A 20,552-nucleotide genomic window follows, 5' to 3' on the forward strand; every position below is an offset into this window, starting at 1 on the left:
TACGTGTGATTCCACGGAGGAGATATTTTTCACTGGTGAAATCTGCCATCGTGCTGCAGCTACAGATGGGCTAACAGGGTGGCCCTGCATCACGGTCAAAAACAACTTTCCTGCCCAACTGCATTGCAATTAACATAAGACTTACTGAGAGCACAAAAGGTGGCACGGATTTTTTTTTACTAATTTAAATTTCACTTGTAAATGTTTCACATTATATTGGTTTCACTTTAATCATGCGTGCATCATTGTTGTTTGTTGAGACTCACTAGAATGGCAGGGAGACGGGTACCTGAGCAGGGAGACAGAGGAGGGGGAAACAAGGATAGGAAATAAAGACAGAAAAGTAAGAAGCAAAAGTGGAAGGCAGAAAAAACAAGGGCAAAAAACAAATGGAGTCATAGTGCAAAATAAAGCTAAGATGACTAACAAGGTTAAAAAGACAAGTCTAAAGGCATTGTATCTTAATGCGCGGAGCATTCACAATAAGGTAGATGAATTAACAGCACAAACAGATATAAACGGTTATGATATAGTTGCAATTACAGAGACATGGCTGCAGGGTGACCAAGGATGGGAACTGAACATCCAGGGGTATTCAATATTTAGGAAGGACAGACAAATTGAGAAAGGAGGTGGGTAGCACTGTTAGTAAAGGAGGAAATCAATACAATAGTGAGGAGGGATATTGACTTGGAAAATCATGATGTGGAATCTATTTGCGTCGAGATAAGAAACACCAAGGGGCCCCCAAACATTTACGGAGATGTAAGGGAAGGCATTAAACAGGAAATTAGAGACGCATGCAATAAGGGTACAACTGTAATCATGGGTGACTTTAATCTACATTTATAGATTGGACAAACCAAACTAGCAATAATACTGTGGAGGAGGATTTCCTGGAGTGTGTACGTGATGGTTTTTTAGAGCGACCATAAAATGATAGAATTGTTCATTAAGATGGAGAGTGAAGAAGTTGAATCCAAAACTAGGGTCCTGAATCTAAATAAAGGGAACTACGAGGGTATGAGGCGCGAGTTGGCAATGATGGATTGGGGAACCTTACTAAAAGGGTTGACAGTGGATAGGCAGTGGCTAATATTTAAGGAATGTATACATGAATTACAACAATTATTCATTCCTGTCTGGTGCAAAAATAAAACAGGAAAGGTGGCCTAACCATGGATTACAAAATAAATTAGGGATAGTATTAGATCCAAAGAGGAGACATATAAAATTGCCAGAAAAAGCAAGCCTGAGGATTGGGAGCAGTTCAGAATTCAGCAAAAGTGGACAAAAAGATTGATCAAGAAGGGGGAAATGGAGTACGAGAGTAAACTTGCAGGGAACATAAAAACTGACTGTAAAAGCTTCTATAAATACATGAAGAGAAAAAGATTAGCAAACACAAATGTAGGTCCCTTACAGTCAGAAATGGGAGAAATTATTATGGGAAAACAAAGAAATGGCAGAAGAATTGAACACATATTTTGGTTCTGTCTTTACAAAAGAGGACACAAATAATTTCCCAGAAATCTTAAGGAACCAAGGGTCTAGTGAGAGGGAGGAAATGAAGAAAATCAGTTTTAGTAAAAAAAAAGGTGCTAGAGAAACTAATGGGGTTAAAGGCTGAAAAATCCCCAAGGCCTGATAATCTACATCCCAGAGTACTAAAGGAAGTGGCCCTGGGAATATTGGATGCATTGTCAGTCATCTTCCAAAATTCTATAGACTCTAGAGCAGTTCCTACAGATTGGAGGGTAGCAAATGCAACCCCACTATTTAAAAGAGAGAAAAAACAGAATTACAGGCCGGTTAACCTAACATCAGTAGCGGTGGGGAAAATGCAAGAGTCTGTTATAAAAGGTGATAACAGAGCACTTGGAAAGCATGAACAGGATTAGACAAAGTCAGCATGGGTTTATGAAAGGGAAATAATGCTTAACTAATCTGCTGGAGTTTCTTGAGGATGTAACTGGCAGAATAGATAAAGGAGAACAAGTGGATGTGGTGTATTTGGGTTTCAAGAAGGCTTTTGATAAAGTCCCACATAAGAGAATAGTCAGCAAAATTAAAGCACATGAGATCGGGATAATATACTGGCATGGATTGAGAATTGGTTGACAGACTGGAAACAGAGAGTGGGAATAAATGAGTATTTTTCCGGATGGCGGGCAGTGACTACTGGTGTACCACGGGGATCAGTGTTTGGGCCCTAGCTATTCACGATATATATAAATAAATGACTTGGATGAGGAAACCAAATGAAATATTTCCAAGTTTGCTGACGACACAAAACTGGGCAGGTTTTGAGTTGTGAGGAGAATGCAAGGAGGCTTCAGGACAATTTAGACAAATTGTGCGTGTGGGCAAACACATGGCAGATGCAATATAACTTGGATAAATGTGAAGTTATATGCTTCGGTGTGAAAAACAGAAATAGAGTATTATTTAAATGGTGATATATTGGGAAATGTGGATGTACAAAGGAATCTGAGTGTCCTTGTACACCAGTCAATGAAAGTAAATAGGCAGGTGCAGCAAACAATTAGGAAGGCAAATGGTACGTTGGCCTTTGTTGCAAGAGGATTTGAGTTCAAAAGTAGAGATGTCTACCTGCAGTTATACAAGGCCTTGGTGAGACCACACCTGGAGTATTGCATGCAGTTTTGGTCTCCCCACCTAAGAAAGGGTATACTGGCCATAGAGAGAGAGCAGCGAAGGTTCACTAGGCTGATACCGGGGATGGCAGGACTGTCGTACGAGGAGGGATTGGTTCAACTGGGCCTGTGTTCAGTAGAGTTTAAAAGAATGAGAGGGGATCTGATTGAAACGTATAAAATTCTAACAGAGCTAGATAGACTAGATGCAGGGAGGATGTTTCCCCTGGCTGGGGAATCTAGAACCAGGGACGTTAGTCTCAGGGTAAGGGCCAGGCCACTCAGGACTGAGATGAAGAAACATTTCTTCACCCAGGGGGTGGTCAACCTGTGGATTTCTCTACCGCAGAAGACAATGGAGGCTGGGTCACTGAGTATATCCAAGAAAGAAACTGATAATTTTTGGGATATTAGGGGCATCAAGGGGAATGGAGAGAAAGCTGGAATATGGCTTTGAGATAGAGGATCAGCCATGATCATATTGAACGGCACAGCAGGCTAAAAGGGCCGAATGGCCTACTCCTGCTCCTAGTTTCTATGTTTCTAAATGTGCTGGCACACCTCATGGCTGGCATGCATTGATAGTTACAGGGGAATGAGGGACATTTCCTTTATTGTGGAAGAAACTCTTCAATTTATTGACTATTCATGTTAGCATCCAATGTTTTTCTTGCCATTCTGAATCTCAACCCATCGGGAAATTGAAATTTCACATCCCACCTAATTCAGCCACCCAGGAGTTTTCCACTCTTGCAGACTCCACAAAATCCACCCCCTTCCACATACAGTCATAAATTATCAACACGGCTTGAGCTTAAATTGATTTTTAACGTGGAAAACAGGCTAGAAGAATGGATGCTGAGCTATGATCTGGCTGGGTCGGGGGTATGAGAGGGGTTGAAAGAAATGCACAAAGATGAAATTAAAAATAGCTAAAAGTTCAGTTCAAAAGCTGGATATTGAAAAAATTTCATTTTAAACAAAAAAAGACAAGTAGAGAAATGCTGGAGAGTTCCAAGAATGTGAAGCTGGGACAGCTGGAGGAGGGGTACAAAGAGGCCAGACTCAGAAGACCAAAGCAGACTGGAGAGAGTTTATAATCCTGGAGAAGATTAAAGAAAGAATGGAGGAAAGCTGTGGAAGGATTAAGGCAAGGAGAGGGATCTTTAAACCGTAGGCCAGCTAGAAGTTAGGGTCCTGGGGTTATCATTGAACAGAAATGGAAGTGGGCTAGCCATATAAATACTGTGGCTACAACAGCAGGCCAAAGGTTGGGAATTCTATGATGAGTACCTCACCTCCTGATTCCCCAAAGCCCGTCCACCATCTACAAGGCACATCTCAGGGGTGTGATGGAATACTCTCCATTTGCCTGGACGACTGCAGCTCCCACAACACTCAAGAAGCTGGACACCATCCAGGACAAAGCAGCCCTCTTAATTGGCACCCCATCCACCACCTTAAACATTCACTCCTTCCACGCAATTCACCAAGAATCCTTTGACAGCACCACCTTCTAAATCTGCAGCCCTACCACCTAGAAGGACAAGGGCAGCAGATGCATGGGAACACTGCCACCTGCAAGTTCTCTTCCAAGTTGCTTCCCAACTAACATGGGGATCCAAATTCTCTAAAATGATAGTTTTCTCCACAATTGGCAACCAACTAACAAACAACTTTGAAATACCTGATTTGAGGGTGCGATCTTATTAGCTGTTCATTATGAAGGAAATTCCTTATGTCTTGTTTAATGGAATTTCACTGTGAGGGTTTGTATTATTGACAGAAATTCATCATCTTTGGTTGTGCTTTCCTTAATAGGATTTCATTACAGATTAGTACTATTTCTACAAAAATTTGCATCTTTAATTTCCCCAGACTACATCCACCCGAGTAATGCTGAGATTAAATAATTATGTTATGTTATGTTTTAATATTGGTACAGCCGATAACTTTTTAAAGACTAAATCGATACTCAGATGCTTGGAGGTGACTGAATATTACAGTAACAGAATTAACAACTTGGATTCTCTGATCCCATAATGCACTGGCTTGCAAAGTACAGAAAGCTAAACAAGGCATTCAATACATAATAATTAGAAGGCAGAATTCTGAGCCTGGCTCTCATGTTTTACTGAAGGGTATAACCACAATTGAATTTTTCGTAACACAATTTAGAAATACATGAGCTTCACACAGATTTCTTAATTTGTTACATTAAATAAAAGTTTCCTAAAAAAAAATGGCGTAACAAAAATAAAATCCATTTTCGGTGTTCTTAGCTCAGTTGGATTTTACTAAATTTGAGAACTCTCTCAATCAAAAAGGATTAAAACAAGCCATCTAATTTTAGTCATCATCAAATGCTAAAAAGGTAATTACAGTAAAACAGTACAGTAACAGTCTAGGCAGACCCACGGTAATATTATCAAAAGCTAGCATACTTATCTTTTTCATTAAGATAAGGGGTAGTTTACAGATCAAGTTATACAGATTCAATATTTGAAAGACTGCTACTCGCAGAATGTTTTCAACCTGGAAATGCTGTTTGAAACTGCCAAAAAAAAGGTACACCCTGATGCTATCTCCACTTATATGTGTTTTATCAGTTACTAGCCACTTGCATTATGAAATTACTTAATTGCATAGCATGCAAAGATTCATTCCCTTCCAAATTTAGATAGGAGACCATAACACATTCTGGAAAAATACAATATTTAATAAAAACTAGCTTTGCGATTTCTGCAGTCATCTTCAAGGTAAACAGCACAACAACAAATGACAACAACTACACTGCAACTGAATTAAATTTACATTGTGGTCCTTTAATTATTTCTAAAGTGCAGTATGATTAAGGTTATTCAAATGTAATTTATGGGATTCTGCGCACCTTAGTCAACTCAGCAAACAGTTGCATTTACAGAATATTTTGGATTTTCTTTAATTAAACCACTTGGTACAATATTTCCCTATATTTAGCCGTGTTCAAATCAGTGTTCAACATTGCATCACATTCCTCTTAAATACAAATAGAATAGACCAATCAGGACATATAGAGTTTCATTAAATATTCAGCAGTTGAGGCAACCAATAATCCTGCATCATGCTGAGGCAGGATGATTAGTTGCCTTGTTTTCCTGATCTTCCAAAAATCCTCCAGAGAAAAACCACAAAAGTGGGTGAACAGTGAGATTAACTTTCCATGAAAATACAACACAGTAGCTTTTGATTTTGCATAAGAGGCTAAGCAAATTATACACTGATAATTAAGCATTTTCTAATTACAGGAATAATTTTTTTGAGTGTCTTAACTCTAGAGGCAAAGTGGGCACCCTCCATTCAACTTTGAAATCTGTTCATGTGATGACCCATTCTGCAAAATCATCATCAAACCCTACATCCTGAATACAGTCACAGTTGACACAAATGAAAATCACACCCTATAATCCGGAAATTGTTTCAGGACTGTCAAAATGACAGGTTTTAAACTGCAAGTCAATTGCAATGGAGACCATGTTGGAGGGTAAACTGACAAGCACTGCGCAGGAACAAGCTCAATTTTCTCCTTAGGTACATTGTCTCCACTGTTCCAGGGAAAATGTTCACCAGTATGTACATTTAATTACCTGACCAATCAAATAAGATTCTTTGTTTACCCCTCATGAAAGACAGCAAAAAAAATTAACCTGCTTAATGTAATTGATTGGACAATGCAATAATATAGCAAGGGATGAGGCAAATCACATTCTGTATAATCGCTCCATAGATCATCTTTTGATATTTACTACTAAAATTGCTCTTTAAAACCACCCCCCCACCGCACCCCCCCCACCCCATAGAAAAGTGTGAAGTGGCGTTCATTTTGCAAACTATTGCTGAATGCAGTTAATAGATTGGATAACAAGGACATACTTTTATACAACAAACACTGAAATCATTTTAACTTCTTTATTAGCATGTTTAAATACGTTATTTTTGTGATTGTTTCACAAATAAAAAAGAGTAATTTCTAAAGGAATTAAAATTGGATCTTGTCGAAACTTTAAAGCAACATCAGCCATGCTGTATATACAACATACCCTCTTAAGTTGTTGAAAGAAAACAGTATTGCTCTCTGACCATAAGAATCTTCACACACTACCTTTACTGGTTCTTGCACAGATTTCTCTTTCTGCCCATCTCGCTTTCCGTCAGCATCACTCCCATCCTCTGTGTCACTGGGTTTCCCCTGTGTTTCAGTTGCATTGTCCAAGCAATTGGTTTGTTCCCTCCCCATACCTGCATCCTGACACACGGCTTTCAGAAATATTTTATATAGATACTCATAAACAGCTTTCAGCATCCTGTATCTTAAATTGTTCAAAACTAGAAATGTGTATAATCCCTATTGGGGAGATGCAGCAGCACCCTACACTATGCTATATATACTGAACCACAGGCCAAAAGGTATGTGAAAGTAATGCAGAGGAGTCTCATTCTCCCTGCAGTGTCGCAAAGCTTGCAGACTCAATGCAGTATTTTTCTAACCACTCACAAAACAAGATACTAACACATCATTATTCGAGTACCACCCTTTAGCCAATCACATTATAGAACCTGATGCTGAAGCATCTTTGGGGTCACCGTTGATGAAAAGCTGCTGAGCAGTTCATATTGATCCACCAATTTATCATGTCACACCACAACATTATGCTTTACATACACACAAGCTCACTGGAGATAGTGAACCATTTGCTTTCATGGGATGCATAGAAGAAACTGACAGAGCTCATTGAATTATGACTCCTCTCAGCACAGAAGTGGTAAAGAGGAGGCAAGTCACATGACTTAGCATGACACCTCCCGGCCTAGATTTACTACAAAAGAAGTTTAATTGCCTCTGCTTTGAATAAGTAGGCAACCAGTCAGCAATGATAATAACCTAAGCATAAAATAAAATGAATACCACCACAAAAGGTCCCCTTCTGAATAATTTGACTCTTAATACTTTATGAAATAGATTAAAGGACAGTTTTTAAAACAAAACTTAAGATAATCAATATATTTAGGTGACTAGAGCTGATACCAGTAAAAGCAGCATTAAAATGCATTTTTTTTTTTGTATGGTACTAATGAAAAATGAGCAATACAAGATGAGTTAGGATTCCCAATTCAAGTATTTTAGGATTTGTCTGGATGGCTGAACAAGATTCAACAATAGAAATAATGACAAAATGAAATGCCCCACCATTTAGGGGAGATATTTACTGAAAAAGGCTTAGAAGATTAACTATTGTTGAGGTGTTATGTTTGAATGGTGTGGGCATCACGGGCAAATCCAGCCTTTGCTGCACATATCTTGCTGCCCTCAAGGTGGTAGTGGTGAGCTATCTTTTGGAACAGTTGGAATCCACGTTGGAAGGTACTCTCATAACACTGTTAGGTCGGGAGTTCCAGGGTTTTGACTGAGTGTTGATGGTGGTACAGTGATAAACATCTAAATCAAGATAGTATGTGACTAGAGGTGGTGGCGTTGCCATGCATGTGCTGCATTTGTCATTATTATTATATTAACTATTGGATTATTTTAAATAATTTTCTATCTACCCAAAACTGATATCAGAGAAGAACAACATGTTACAGTACCCAATGTTCAGTAAGAAACTGTAAATTCTAATTTTCACTACAACCCATCCTTTCCTATCAAAAGGAAATGCAAAATTCAGTATGGAATGCAACATTTCATATTTTGACAATATATATTTTGACAATATATATTACTGCAAAGTAAGCATAACTATGTATGAAACAGGATCACATTCCCAAACTTATGAAAATGATTTACTTCCAATTAAGAAAAAAATCTAGCCATAAATGTTAGATTAACTTGTTCAAGTTTTGAAAGGTAAATTATTTTGCATCCCCCCAGTTGCCTTGATAATTTAATATTCCATTTAATAAGTAAAAGCTGTGGCTTTACAATTGTGGTATTGCTAACCAGGATATCCACACTTTGTCAGCTCAGGAGTCTCGTTTGCTCCTTCAGCACAAAGTAACTAAAATTTTACCAGCTTTTCATGGTATTACTGTTTCCATGCATCTACTGTGCCTCATCGTGCAGCAGGAACAAATGACAATGCACAAATTGTGCTAACCAAAATTTGTGACGAGGGATAAAAATCTGAATGTTAGTCTAAATGAGGATCAATCTTGCTGATCTAGAAATATAACTTCATCTGATCTTGCAGCACTAGCATTTGCAAGGTAAGACAATGGGCAGAATTCTCCCATCCGGGACTAAGTCCCATGGTGGCAGTAGGGTCAGGGAGTGTCTTCCGCTGTGGAGGCTGACGGGAAACCACACCATATATTGCAGCCCCAACGCAATTAATTATGCATACACGAGTATTGTGTCATTTTCTGTTGCGGGACAGGCTTGATGGCATGCTTCCCGCCATCATATCCACAACATCAGGCCAAAAACAGAGATGTCTGCAAGGTTATCCACCGGCCCAGCTCCAACATTTAGTGATGCCTCCCTGCGCATCTTCCTGGACCATGTCAAGGTACACAGGAACATGCTGTACCCACCTGATGGGAAACGACCACCAAGCCGGGCTACCAATGCTGCATGGGCACAGGTGATCGATGCCGTCAGTGCCCAGGGGGTGCACAAGAGGTCAGCAACACAGTGCTGGAAGAGGATGGACAACCCTATTCGCTCCACCAGGGTAAGTCTCATCAGATGGTCGTATAAATCACAAAGGCTCCAATATATCAGGATCTAAAACCCAGTGGCAACAGTGTGTCCTGCCCCACAGCCCCTCTTCAGTTAACCCATGCTATGGTAGAGTGCCCACAGTGCCTCCCTCACCCTTCAGCAGACAGGGAACACTGCATGGAAGTGGATGGGGTGGGGGGGAACCAGCTTAGGCGAAGAGGGAACCATCAACCTCCGCAAACCATATGCCTGTCTGAGCTTTCCCCTTGCATGTGGATTTGCTCAGCACTCTGGACGGAGCTGTTCCACTAACCTTCTGCCCACTTCGTACCAGTGATGATGTGCCACAAAAGTGGGCTATCTTCCAAGGGGAGATATGATAAACGAACCAATTTCCATTGGCCCAATCCATGCAACATATCTTTGCGGTAATCCTCGCAAACACATTCCCTGCTTTGAACAGGAGAAGCTCAGTCACAATCGCAGAGAACGTGAGAAGATAGGTGGTGCAGGGCACCACTTTTCAGGTCTGACAGAATTCAAGGAGATGGCACCTGATCTCGCAGGACAGAGCCATTGCCGATGGGGAGCTTGGCCTTGGGCGTCCACCTAGTAAGGACTCATCCATTCAATGCAAACCTGAAGGCCAAATATACCTCCATGCTGAAGGCAGCTGATGCTATCATTTGCACTCCTCTATCTCACTTACAGGTGTCTCTAAGACGAGACCAAGGCCTGGGGAACGAGGAAGAGGGCTCCCTATTAGGTGTCAGCGTTAGCCCAGAGATATGCTGGAGGGAGCAGAAGAGGAGTCACAGCTGTCACTTGCATCCTCCACCAGCTCAGGAAAATACACCCCGGTGGGTATGCTTAGAAAGGGTCTCTCAATCTGGCAGTCACCGCATAGACACGTGTCCACAGCGGGAGGCAACGTCAGCTGAGCTTCCTGACTCTCGGAGGACAGCTGGGGAAGAAGAATCAGTGAGGTCCGAATCAGATGACGAACCTCTAGAATTGGCCTAACTCATAGTGGAGTCTCAGCAAGAGGCAGGAAAACATCATGCAGAGCTATTGGAAGCACTCAACAGAGTGGCACGCGAGTTGGAGGAGTTCACCCGCCTGCTCTCTGATTAAGTGGTGCCCACATGTCCGTGCATGGGGGTCTCCATGGAGAGGATGGCGGACACCATGGAGACTCTCGTCCAGCAGAACACCCAGTTTCTGCTGGAGATGCATGCAGACCTGCACTCCATCGCTTTTACCGTGGGTAAGTTCATGCAGTGGCAACACGAGAGAGGAATGGGGCATCTCAACGTCCCTCCAGGCGCCCACTCCGCTCAAGGAGTCAGGCTGGGGTCCTTGGGCACCCAGAGGGAGGAGGAGTGGCAACTGGACAGGCCTGGGTCATCCACCCAGGACTCTGAGATTACACTCCCTCTGAATCACCCTTGCTTTTGACCCCTTCAACCTCGTCCTCTGTTGCTGCAGAGGGAGCAGCTGGCCCACAAGTGGGCAGCCAAAGTAAGCCGGGACCCTCCAGGCCTTGGCTCTCCAGACAATGGCCACCGAAGTCATCAAAGGCAAAAGAGCAAACAACTCCACAGGATGCCTCCACCACTGCTGCAGATGTCAGGGCGGCACCTACCACGGAAGTGGTAGGCAACGTACAATCAAGAAAATTTGATCTCAAGAGGTTTCACAGGTGAACACTGTCACTGTATTAGCTGCAAATAAATTCACTCTTACTAAATAATGTCTACTGCTGTCATTCAGCGTCATTGTGTCGGCTTCGTGAGACCTCCCCCACCCCTAGCAGTTCAGCTGAAAGCAGCCGGACCATGAGTGAATTTGGAGGGAGAAGTGTCTGTGACAGGGCCTTTCAGACTCGTGCAAGCATTTTTAAAGCTGCCTGCTGGGGTTCTCTTTCGGTTGTCCAGTTGAGCTGAATTGCATCTCTGCCCACCCACTGATCACACTCCCATGCAGCACCTATGCCCGTCCAACACGAGGCTCCGCTCACTTTCAATATCCAAAAGATGGCAGTAGTCAGATTTCTGATCAGCACCCCCCCCCCCCCCCCCCCAATCATTTCCTTTCCCCCAGTCACCCATGTCCATACCGCCATAATAGACCCGCCTGGCATAACCTTCAACCTCCTCACTATCACATTCCAAAACGTCCAGGTGAGCACGATTGTTCCCTACTTCCGGAGAACCCCATCCCCGCTCACATTGAACTCCCCAGCCACCTCCTTCCCATCCCCAGGGTCAGTGTTTGCTTCCGTGTTCCAAGCAACTACACTCGCCAACCCTTTACTATTATGGACGCACCCTCACCCTCACTCCCCCCTCCCCCCCCACACTTTAGTGGCTCCCGCTGCCCCCTATTACTCTAGCCATCGCCTCCTACCACACCCACCCTGAGTTCGCTCCCCAGGAGGCAATCATTGACTCCACAAATCCTTCCCTTGCACATTCACCTGGACATTCCCCCCCACCCAGACACCTTCCCACCTTCAAACACCCTCCCTACACTTCTCTTCCCCCCCCACTTATTCCTCCTCCCTCCAAAATCCCTCTCCCCAACACCTTTGCCCGCACCTCTCATCTTCACCACCCCCACCTTCGCCACCATCTCCAACTTCACCTCCCCTCTCCACTCCCCTCTAAACCTTCCTCTTCCACCCCACTCCACCACATCCTTACCAGCCCATGGCAAAGTACATAAAGACCCAGAGCCTCAGCGAAGTCAAAACTGCTGCCTGGAGACCTCCCACCTTCCGAGAGCTGCTTCATGGTGCAGCCATGTGCATGAACATCCACCCACCACGTGATGCCATATGTTCCTCCAGGGTCGGATGGCTGTAGGCCTCCAGCATCATCTTCCCTTTGGATGCCTGTGACCTGACAAGCTCCTAAAGTCCCGGCTTCTGCATGTCACTCTTGTCCAGAGGTGTTCCGGGCCGGCACGTTTTCCTGCTGGAAGTAACGGGGCGGGACAGGGGTGATTCTAGTCAGGCCTTCATTTGCACCCACTCTGAGCTTCATGCCAGCCTCCAAGGGATTCCCGATCCGCCATGGCGGGCAGCATCGGAAGATCCCACTTAAAATTCACTCCAGCATGAAACTGATTTTTGGGCCTTCTGCCGAATTCTCCCCCGCCCCCCCCAACGCTATATCATTCTTGTTCAGCTTTTTTTTTACAATTTAAAGTGCACAGGAGGTTTAAATAACAAAGAGTCTTAGAGCTGGGATGAATAGCGCAAATTAACATTGCTGGTTCAAATCAAATGCTGACACAAACGACCAAATTAATTAACAAACACCAGCAAAATGCATAATGAAATTACACCTTCTACAAAACGGCTGATTATATAAAAGTACAGCAGTTAATAAGAGGCACATGAGACAGTAGATTGTAAGTGCCAAATCACAAGTTGTTTTAAAACTAGTCACATTCGGATTTTACCATTCGTAAAGTTCAATGAAGAAATCAGTCAACCTACAGTTATTTGGGAAGACACATGCCTTCGTAACAACATGATTTATTCAAAACTATTGACTCCATTCATCATTAAGTAAACTAACAACCTGATTGAAGCAAGAATGTCCTGACACAGGTATTTTCTCTTTAATATTCATTTGGAGAGCAGCTTTGTTTTTTTTGAAAACTTTTGAATCATATGTACTTTTAACCTATATTCTATAAATAATTATCCCCTACTATTACCACAATTGTTGGTCATATGCAATTCAGATTTCAGCAAGGAGTAAATGTGACCATGCAAAATTTTCATTCTATGACTCCTTGAACAACTTGATCCAACAATATCACGATAATTCTGGAAGGACAAAATCTTGGCGCATTTGGTGAGAATATTAGAGAGAAGCAATGGTAATAAGGCTGCTAGCAGCAATATCGTGATGAACTGAATATCTCACAATGTTACATGTGACTTTTCCTAGCACACAATGAAATAAGCCTAGAGACAACACATTGGACTACGTGGATTGCAAGTCAAACTGTCAGAATGCTGTTCACTGTTTTTCCTACTATGCTGGCAGAAAGCAGGACTCCTCTTCACACCATGCAGAAATAGAAAGTCAACCGCGATTTGATAAGCCATGAACAGCAGAAAACTCCAGCCTTGTTCCAAGTGACTCCATATGAAATATAAACCTGCGTTAGTCACTGCTGAAACAGGCAGCTGCAAGTGACTTCAAGGCCGTAAATTGTAATCTTATCCAATTGTTCAGGACAACAAATGAGCAAAGCTGAACAAGTTTGAGCCCTAGAATGAAATTACAGGCTTGAAATTATATCCAGCAGTCACATCACAAGGTGGTTATATTTCGTTTTAGGAACTTCCTTGCCAAAACTGAAGTGTCATAACTAAAGAAAACCCAACAATTCACAAGAGAAAATCATGAAACCTGCTTTAGAAACAAAATCTGGGATAAAATCATGACACTTTCCATTAACCAAGAAACACTTAGGAGTATGCACTATTTCTACTCCTATTTCCTATAACAAATAAGATGACCTATAGAAAACAGAAATTACTGTGGCCTCAGCATCTCAGTGCTACAAAGAAAAACTTAAGAATAAAGGTTACACGTTACAGGGTTCAAGTTTACAGTAAGTTTAAGTCACTTTACTTTAAATGATACCATCTATCCTATAGTATTTAGGCTTTGCTTTCGGTTCTAATGAATAGTCATTTCTTATTTAATTATGGAGTTCTACTACCCAACCGAAATGTGTCTGTATGGAACGCTTAAGTTACAAAAATGAAACATTTTGATGTGCTTTGACACTGCAGTACAAATATTCTATTCTATGGTTGCGTTTAAAGTAGTATTGATGTCAACTCAGAGCAAAGAAAAGGCAAGTCCTAGCTGAAATAAATTCACTACAACGAGCTGCATTTCTGTCTGGGTCCAGAGTGACATTGGGCATAAACAATTTCTTGTGATCAGGTAATCCAGAACAAGGGGGCACATCTTGAAGTTAAAGCTAGCCATTTAGGAGTGAAATTAAGCACTTTTTCCACACACAAAGGATAACGGAAAACTGGAACACGCTCTGCTGAAATTTTCAAGGCTAAGAGCGACAGATTTGTTCAGGTAAGGATGTCAAGGCAGATAGGGTAAGGCAGAAAAGATTCACAAGAATAGTTCCAGGATGAGGAACATCAGTTATGAACATAGATTGGGGAAGTTGAGACTGTTTTCCTTGGAGAAAAGAAGGCTGAGAGGAGATTTGATAGAGGTATTCAAGATCATGGGGGGGTCTGGACAAAGTAGATAGGGAGAAACCATTCCCACTGATGAAAGAATTAAGAACAAGAGGGCACAGATTTTAAATAATTGGGGGAAAAAAAGCAAAAGGGATGAGAAAAAACTTTTTCACGCAGCAAGTGGTTAAGGTCTGGAATGCACTGCTTGAGGAGTATGGTGGAGGCAGGTTAAATCAAGACATTCAAAAGGGGAATTAGGCTGTTATCTGAAAGACTGCATTTGCTGCCAACACTGTACATGCGCAATTGTACTGTTTTACTCAGTGACGTCGTTGCGAGCGACAGAGTAGGCAGTGAACAGGAATAGAGATGCTCATAAGACGTAGCAGCAGAAGTAGGCCATTTGGCCCATTGAGTCTGCTCTGCCATTCAATGAGATCATGGCTGATCTGATAATCCTCAACTCCACTTTCCTGCCTTTTCCCCATAACCCTTGATTCCCTTACTGGTTAAAAATTAGTCTATGTCAGCCTTGAATATACTTAACGACCCAGCCTCTATAGCTCTCTGCAGTAAAGAATTCCACAGATCCACTACCATCTGAGAGAAGAAATTCCTCCTCATCTCTGTTTTAAATGGGCACCCCTTTACTCTGAGATTATGCCCTCTGGTCACTCACAAGGGGAAACAACCTCTCAGCATCTATCTTGTCGAACCCCCTAAGAATCTTGTATGTTTCAGAGAGGTCACCTCTCATTCTTCTAAACTCCAATGAATACAGGCCCAACCTACTCAGCGTTTCCTAATAAGAAAGTCCCTCCATACCCAGGATCAACCTAGTGAACCTTCTCTAGACTGCCTCCAATGCCAGCATATCTTTCCTTAGATAAGGGGACCAAAACTGTTCACAGTATTCTTGGTGTGGTCTAACTAGTAGCTTGTATAGTTTTAGCAAGACTTGCCTATTTTTATTTCAAAGGGAATAGAGTATAAAGGCCAACATTCCATTTGTCTACCCTATTACCTGTTGAACTTGTACGTTAGCTTTTTGGTTTCATGCACAAGGACTTCCAAATGCCTCTGTGCTGCAGCCTTTCTCCATTTAAATAATATTCAGCTCCTCTATTTGCCCTGGCAAAGTGCATAACCTCACATTTTCCCACCTGCCAAGTTCTTACCCACTCACTTAACCTGTCTATACCCCTCTGTAGACTCCTTGTGTCATGCTCATCAAACAGCTATTAAAGACAGTGATTTTTAAAAAGCCTTGCCTTCTCAGAGTCGTGGGACTCGCCAGTACCCAACAGATTTATAAACGACTTCAATGTTCAGATCTGTCTGGAGCTTATTTTTGGTATCTTATTTCTGGTGTCCATTTCTATTTGCGATATTAACTCCCCTGCCCTGCATTGTTTTTCTTTGTATTGTGTTGTATTCTTTGTATTGCTTTTCTTTGCCATTAACCTGGGCTCACTATTGATCTAATTCAAGTTTTGCATATTTTCCTACAGGCTGCAGAAATCGAGGACACACTTTTAAAGATGAAAATTTCAAATGCTTTAATTATGTTTTTTTTAAAATAAAGTTTTACAAAATGTAAAACTATTTTGTTTATAAGCACCTATCGCGTGCAAACTTTCAGATGCTGTTTAATTAAGACGTCTTTAATTAAGGCCTATCGGGAGAATGAGTCATTCAGAAGATTTGTTGATGACTAACATTCTAATGTACAAGGATGTTTTTTCCATATCCTATGTTTGCAGCTCTGGGGCCATTTCTGGATGGGACTTAATTGGACCCTGAAGATGTCACTCAGTTTCTGAGCCTCGTGGCATGTGGGCAGTCAGGGCCAGTTTCTGAATCTCCCGCTCCGGAGCCTCTTCGTCCTAACCCGGGCCTGTCATCAGGAAGTAGTCCCAGAACTGCAAGTGTGGGATATGGAGGTTTTATCAGAAGTTTCCCCTCCCTCCTCATCGACGGAAACTGCAGAGAGGCCATGCCCTGACTTTCCACCGGCTGCGCCACTCAGACACTGGGTGAATGGCTTCAAGATCCAACCAGCACTGTGTCTCCTACAAATGACATCATTGGTTTTCTGCGCATGCGCAGACAGGTATCAGTGGCCATCTTGCGCTGGTAGGAGTCACAGCATATCTGAAAAGGAAGAATGTGCAGGGTCATGGGGAGACCACAGAGGACTGGCACTAATGAATTGCTCATTTGGAGAGCTGATGCAGACACAACGGGCCAAATGGCCGCCTTCTGCACTGCAACAATTCTGTGATAGATCAAAGGTGAGTAAATGAGGTTGAAGCACAGATCAGCCAAGAGCTACTTAAATGTTGGAACGGGCTTGAGATGCTGAATGGCTACCTCTGTTTACAGGTTCCCCAGGAAAACGGAGGGATACTTGTTAGGAATTAGTAGTTTGTTTTGTGGCATTAAGTACGCAATACCACTCTACTAATTCATCAAAACAGATGCAAGTGATTAGCTGCTGATCACAAGCAAACAGTACATTCAGTATCCATTGAAAAGTGGTACATGGCAATGTAGCTGCAAACAATTGTAACACCACGGCTGCTTAAAAATCAAGCACCATCATAGAGGACAATACGTTCAGAACATTTTAAATTAATGTCAAATTGAACAGTTACAACCATCCCTCTCCAAAAACATGGGGCAAAGGGGTTTATTTTATAGAGCACCTAAAAAGGTAGGGATTTAGGAGGAAATTCCAGAATTGAAAGCTCAGTTCTGAATTTCCTCTCAATCTCTCCCTCTCCTTTTAAGATGTTCATTAAAAGCTCCCTCTTTAACCAAACTTTGGCTCGCACATCTTAATATCTCTATATGTGGTTCGGTGTCTAATTTAGCTTCATGACGCTCCTGTGAAGTGCTGCTACGTATCAGCCTACGTTAAAGGCGCCATATAAATGCAATCTATTGGCATGAACATCCCAGCTCTTCTGTAGTGGTGCCTCAGGTTCTTTTGCATCCGTCCAACAAGGCAGAGTTGGTGTTAATATCTTGTCCAAAGATGACACAAGTGACAATACAGTACACCATGGAATGCTTTGGGCAGTTCTGGGCACTACACCTTAGACAGGGTATATTGTCACAGAAGCAAAGTACTACCAATGCTGGAAATCAGAAATAAAAATAGAAAATGCTGGAAATATTCAGGAGGTCAGATCTGTGGAAAGAGAAACAAGAGTTAATTTTCATCAGATTTGCAATGTTAACTCTCTCTCGCCACAGATGCTAACTGACCTGCGAAGTATATAATGGGCATGGAGGGAGTGCAACATACATTTACCAGAATCATACCTGAATCCCCAAGGTTTAAGCTACAAAGAGAGATTACATAAACTGGGATTGTATCCTGGAATTTAGAAAGTTAAGAGGCGATCTGATCAGTTTTCAAGATATTATGGGGAACAAATGGGGTAAGGAGCGAGAAACTATTTCCACTGATTGGGGAGGGGGGAGGGTGGAGGGCACAGTTAAAATAAGAGCCAAACCTTCCAAGATTGAAATTAGAACCACTTCTGCACACAAAGGGCAATTGATGCTAGACCAATTGTTAATTTTAACTATGAGGCTGAGATTTTTGTTAGCTAAAGATATTAAGGGGTATGGGGCAAAGGCAGGTATACGGAGTTAGGCTGCAGATCAACCACAATCTCATTGAGTGGTGGAACAGGCTCAAGGGGTTAAATGGCCTATTGCTGTTCCTATGTTTCACTCCCTCAGTAACAGCACTATTATGCTGGATTATGTGCCTAAGTCGCAGGAACCTGAATCTTCTGATCCAGGGGTGAGTGCACTTTTCAGTTCTGACTGAGATGCTGCCTGACTTGCTGAGTATTTCCAGCAATTTCTATTTTTATTGCTGATTTCCAGCATCCACAGTATTTTGCCCAAGGTGTGGTACCTAAAATTGCTGACACTGCCCAAGGTGTGCTGCATTGTCACAAGTGCTGTCTTTGGACGAGACATTAAAGACTCTCAGGCAGATGCTGCAAATCCCATGGCACCAACTCCAAATTGCTGGGGAACTTGGGATGACAGATTGCATTTATACAGGGCCTTTAACATAGCATAACACCCATAGTGCTTCACTGGAGCATTATGAAAGAAATTGGCTCATTTTGCTTGGTTTTACACTTAAGCTTTAGATGTACAGTCACCCAATTATAGGCTGAGCTACAGACGAACGTATTAGGGTGGCAAAGAGCAAAGAGGGAGGATTTAAGGAGCATCTTAAAAGGAGGAGAGAGGGGCAGAGGAAGAGATTTAGGAAAGAAACCGTTAAATCTCCAGCTTTAATATGGTCTGTAAAATAAACCAGGCTTTTGGTCACCAGGCTTAACATTGCCTTATTACCTGGAAAAACTCAGCAGGTCTGGCAGCATCGGCGGAGAAGAAAAGAGTTGACGTTTCGAGTCCTCATGACCCTTCAGCAGAACTCAGGGTCATGAGGACTCGAAACGTCAACTCTTTTCTTCTCCGCCGATGCTGCCAGACCTGCTGAGTTTTTCCAGGTAATTTTGTTTTTTGTTTTGGATTTCCAGCATCCGCAGTAGTTTTTTGTTTTTAACATTGCCTTACATGGCTCGGTCATAACTGGGTGCCCGTAGATTGGTAACAGCACACGGGAAGATTCAGCCCATCGTGTCTGTGCTGGCCCACAGAAGGAGCAATCACCTCGTGCCGCTCCCCTGTCTTTTGCCCCACAGCCTTGCAAAAGTGTGCCTTTTCAGAAAATATGATCCAATTCCTGTTTGGAAGCCTCGACTGAATCTGCCTCCGCCACACAGTCAGGCAGCGTGTTACAGATCCCAGCCACTCGCTGCGTGGAAAAAGCTCTTCCTCATCTTGCCGCCACTTCTTGCGCCAACTACCTTAAAAATCGGTGCCCTCTCGCTCTTCCACCCCTTCTGCCCAACGGCAACAGTTCCTCCCCATCGACACTGCCCAGGCCCCCGCAGGGTTTTTGAACACAGGTGCCCCTACAAAATCTCCTCTCGACCTGGTTCTTGACATTTCTGTCAACAGGGGATGGTTTCTCCTCATCTATTCTGTCCAGACCCTGCATGGCTGCGAACAGCTACATAAAATCTCCTTTAACCTTCTCTTCTCCAAGGAGACCAGCCCCAACTTCTCCAATCCATCATCATGACTGAAGCTCCCCATCCCTGGAACCATCCTGGTGAATATTTTCAGCTCACAACCCTCCACCCACCCAAAATATTTAGTTTGATTGTGCTCATTTCCCTCAGCCACAGTCCCAACCCCCACCCCCACCCCGGGCAGCGGCCTAGCGGGACCGGCATTCCCAAGCCTGCCCTCAGCCCCCGGACCACTCACCCTCAGCTCGGACCTGGTCCGGTAGACGCCGAGCCGCAGCAGGCCGGCCGCCAGGTCGTCGACGCACAGCCCGCCATCCTGGTTGACATCCAGCTGCTGGAAGAGGAGGTGCAGCCGCTGCTCCTGCTGCTGCTGGCCCTGAGCGTCGGCTGGCTCGCACTCGCACCAGGGGCCGCCGGATGGAGGGGAGGTGACGGCCCGTTCCTTCATAGCCTGTGTTGGAGTGGCGGGGGGGAGGAGGGGGAAAGCGGGGATTGGAGAGGTAGAGACCGAGGAGAATGAGCGGAACGGTCACTCCGCCCGTTCGCTTCAGGCGGGAAGCACTCACGAGCCGGGCAGTCCACTCCTGAGGTGATGGCAGCGCGGTGGGCGGGAACGATTGACAGCTCTGCCCACCAATCCAGCTGCAGAGCTCCGCGAGCGGGTGCGCCACATCAGCCAATCATATCTCACGCCCGGGAGTGGTTGGGCGGGAGCCTGACGTCAGCGTTTAACTTGACACCACCAGCCACAACTAGAATTGAACGTGTGCAATGGTTCATACAATGATATCTCACCCGGAGGAGTGGGGGAATTCGGTGTC

The 20,552-nt window shown here is 43.3% G+C and overlaps 1 protein-coding gene across 1 annotated transcript in view; it reads right to left on the reverse strand.

The window, feature by feature from the left end:
- The window catches only part of slc25a25b (solute carrier family 25 member 25b), a 46,404-nt gene extending 26,210 nt beyond the window's left edge, over positions 1-20,194 (reverse strand). The window contains exon 1 of the mRNA XM_078550106.1: positions 19,970-20,194. Within this exon, the coding sequence (XP_078406232.1) occupies positions 19,970-20,179 (210 nt within the window). The 5' untranslated portion in view covers positions 20,180-20,194. The remainder of the gene's footprint in view (positions 1-19,969) is intronic.
- Positions 20,195-20,552: the final 358 nt, after the last annotated feature.

The sequence above is a fragment of the Cetorhinus maximus genome, chromosome 10, assembly GCF_964194155.1.
Source record: "Cetorhinus maximus chromosome 10, sCetMax3.hap1.1, whole genome shotgun sequence".
Taxonomy (NCBI): Eukaryota; Metazoa; Chordata; class Chondrichthyes; order Lamniformes; family Cetorhinidae; genus Cetorhinus; species Cetorhinus maximus.